Source organism: Octopus bimaculoides, chromosome 2, assembly GCF_001194135.2.
Source record: "Octopus bimaculoides isolate UCB-OBI-ISO-001 chromosome 2, ASM119413v2, whole genome shotgun sequence".
Lineage (NCBI taxonomy): Eukaryota > Metazoa > Mollusca > Cephalopoda > Octopoda > Octopodidae > Octopus > Octopus bimaculoides.
In genome coordinates, this window is record NC_068982.1 from 134,952,032 (window position 1) to 134,955,541 (window position 3,510).

Genomic DNA, 3,510 nt, shown 5'->3' on the forward strand with positions numbered 1-3,510 from the left:
TATATATATATATATATATATATATATATATATATATATATGTATCTGTATATGTATTTGTATATATATATATAAATGCAGTGCTCCAGCATGGCTACAGTCAGATACTGGAACATGTAAATGAATAAAAGAATATATATATATATTAGGCGCAGGAGTGGCTGTGTGGTAAGAAGTTTGCTTCCCAACCATAGTCCGGAGTTCAGTCCCACTGCGTGGCACCTTCTACTATGGCCGCAGGTAGGTTGACAGAAACTGAAAGAAGCCTGTCGTATAAATATATATATGTGTATATGTGTGTGTGTGTGTTTGTGTGTCTGTTTCTCCCCTCACCATCGCTTGACAACCGATGCTAGTTTGTTTCTTACCACACAGCCACTCCTGCGCCTAATATATAGGCCGATATGATAAGTACTAGGCTTACAAAGAATAAGTCCCGGAGGGGGGATTTGTTTGACTAAAGGCAGTGCTCCAGCATGGCTGCAGTCAAATGACTGGAACAAAAAGAATAAAAGAATATATATATATTTCAGTATGCAGCAGAAATGACGCCATTTTTTTTTAATTATTTAACAAACTATCTTTATTTGGTCAGTTTTTATTGTGCAAAGAAAACGAAAAAAAAAATCAATTAATGAGAATAAATTGCTGTAGTTTTAGTAAATTTATTAATATTGCTCCACCAAAAATTTAATTAACGTGTTCAAAATGCTCCCCTTCGTTTTTAATAGAATGCGGAACACTACCAGCCACATTTCTACAAACCTTTCGACACATTTCCGTTTTAATTGCAGAAAATTTATCAGAAATTGCTTGTTCTAATTCAGGAATTGTTTTCGGTTTGAGGGAGTAAACAAGGTCTTTCAATACATCTGCAAGAAAAAGTCAGGTGGTGTTAGGTCAGGTGATCGTGATGGCCACTCAATTGCTCCGCGTCGTACTATCTATCTCCCCTCAAATTTATATCATATAAAACGAAAAACAAAATTCATGCAGTAGAAAACTGAAAAATACCAATAAAAACGCGTTACTTCTGCCACATGTGTGTGTGTGTGTGTAAAATACTAGATTATCAAATTATGTAACCATTGACTGTTTTTTTTTTTATCACACAGAAAAATGGGGCGAAAATATTTCACCCAGCCAGCAACTGTTTGTCGTTCATCTCTTTATTATCCTTTATAACGAGGGCACGCACACACGCATGCACGCTCACTACACATACTCGCACATATTTATGCAAACAAGCACACACACATATATATGGACACACTTACACACACACACACACACACACTTACGCACACATATATACTCCGCAATTCTTATGGAATATGAGGGCAATAATGTGAAACTATCCTGTAATTCATTCGATGAAATCAGTGGTGCAATCATATATGCACACACACACACACGCACACAATTTGTGTGTGTATGAGCACTGTGTGAAGATGTGACCTGTGATCGATCTAATCGATTATACTTTATAATTATTTATTAATCATGATTATCGATCGTTGAAACGATCGTAATGGGTACAAATTAGTCGAAATATCAAATTAATCGAAATATCAACAACTTGCTTCTTGTTAATTTCCTACACACGCATGCGCGCGCGCGCACACACACACACACACACACACACATACACACATATAGATGTATATTCCTGTGTATGTATACCTATATATGTATGTATATACGTGTGTGTACATATATATTTAGCTATATGTATGCACGTGTTTGTAGTGATGTTTGTAAGTGTGTATGTATGTGAATGTATGTAGTCAATATGAAATTATTATTTTACATTTCACGAATTATGATGGCTTTCTCTCTCTCTTTCTATTTCCAGTCCATGACCTCATGTGCCCAGATTCAACCTCCGGATTTAGCGACCCTTATATCAAACTGTTTCTTTACCCAGAAGTAGACGAAAGGCGTCGACAATCATCGGTCCAACGTCGAACTTTGAATCCATTTTTCAATGAGTTTTTCAAATTTCCAATTCCTTACGAAGACTTACAAGACAAATCTCTGATATTTCAAGTCTTTAACTACGACAAGTTTTCTCGACACAGCATCCTGGGAGAAGTTAACGTTGACTTAAATACCGTCGAAACTTCCAGTAGCGTCGAGATCTGGAGTGATATACAGCGATATCAGCGGGTAACGAAATTATTCATTTCTTCATTACGCATAACTATTATTATTACCTCCACCTTAGCGAAGGTCGTGTTTGTCTGGTTGTCCGTAGATAAGATAGATTCCGATGAAACTTTCGTGTATGTTTGGCCACGTGACTAGCACGAACTGATTATATTTTGGGATCGATCCGGTACCGGACAAGGATTCTGGATTATTTGTTGTATTTACTTTACTTTACATGATTACGATCTCTGATTATCTCCCTTGAAACCACGCTCATGGTTTCCACGTAAATTATGGCGGCGTTGCTGTTTCCAAAGTTTTATTTTCGTTTCTCTATTATTAATTTTACTCGCGTCTCAATCTTAGTAGACACCGATGGATAAAGAAATCAACCTACATAAAAAAAAACGGCAGCAAAACCGTTTAGAAATTAAATAACACTAACATATTCAGTAACAATAATAAATTTGATTTATCCTGGACAATTTTTAGTTTTCCCAGTTTTTGAATATATCACTCCTGTTTAAAATCTCTCACCTACTTGACACTTGTATTTCTAGCTCTGCCTTGAAGGAAGCTTTACTTCTTGGACTCACGTTTTTGTGCGCAACGATGTTGTCAAACCTCCGTTAACAGCGCCGTATGCAAGTCCTTTCCGCTTTCTTTCACGCACGGATAAATTTTTCACTATAAATCTTAATGGTCGTAAATACACTATATCAGTGGATAGATTTATAAAAAGCCTTCACAGAGAACTATCCCTGCTTCCATTGCAGACGAAACACATACAACATTATAAACATGGCCCGCACACCCATCTTCACATTTCATGACTATTGATCAGGTACCGGACAAGGATTCTGGATTATTTTTCCGGTTCTTTTACTTAATTTTTGAGAGTGGTCGGGTTCATTTTTAGTATTCTCGTTTGTGAGAGCAGTCGAGTTTATATCAGATATTCTCATTTTAAAAAATCATCACCGGCTAATCGTTGAGAGGACGTTAGTGTTACCTTGGCGGATGTTTGTGCTCTCTGAGTGCTTTTGTTGTTGTTTTGTTGTTACTATTATTATTATTATTATTATTATTATTATTATTATTATTATTATTATTATTATTAAGACGGCGAGCTGGCAGAAACGTTAGCACGCCGGGCGAAATGCATAGCGGTATTTTATCTGTCACTACGTTCTGAGTTTAAATTCCGCCGAGGTCGACTTTGCCTTTCCTCTTTTCGGGGTCGATAAATTAAGTGCCAGTTGTGTACTGGGGCCAATCTAATCGACTGGCACCTTCCCCCAAAATTTCGGGCCTTGTGCCTAGAGCAGAAAAGTATATTCCTTCCTATCTCTATATTCT

General features: G+C 36.8%; 1 protein-coding gene across 11 annotated transcripts in view; it reads left to right on the forward strand.

Annotated features, from left to right (window-relative positions):
* The window catches only part of LOC106873483 (synaptotagmin-6), a 286,327-nt gene that overhangs the window by 175,335 nt on the left and 107,482 nt on the right, over positions 1 to 3,510 (forward strand). For all 11 annotated transcript variants that reach the window (XR_001409880.2, XR_008263443.1, XR_001409879.2 and 8 more), the window contains one exon: positions 1,856 to 2,169. Coding sequence is in view for 7 of the 11 variants with exons in the window: in XM_052965623.1 (XP_052821583.1) it covers positions 1,856 to 2,169 (314 nt within the window). In the remaining 4 variants the exon portion in view is untranslated. The remainder of the gene's footprint in view (positions 1 to 1,855; positions 2,170 to 3,510) is intronic.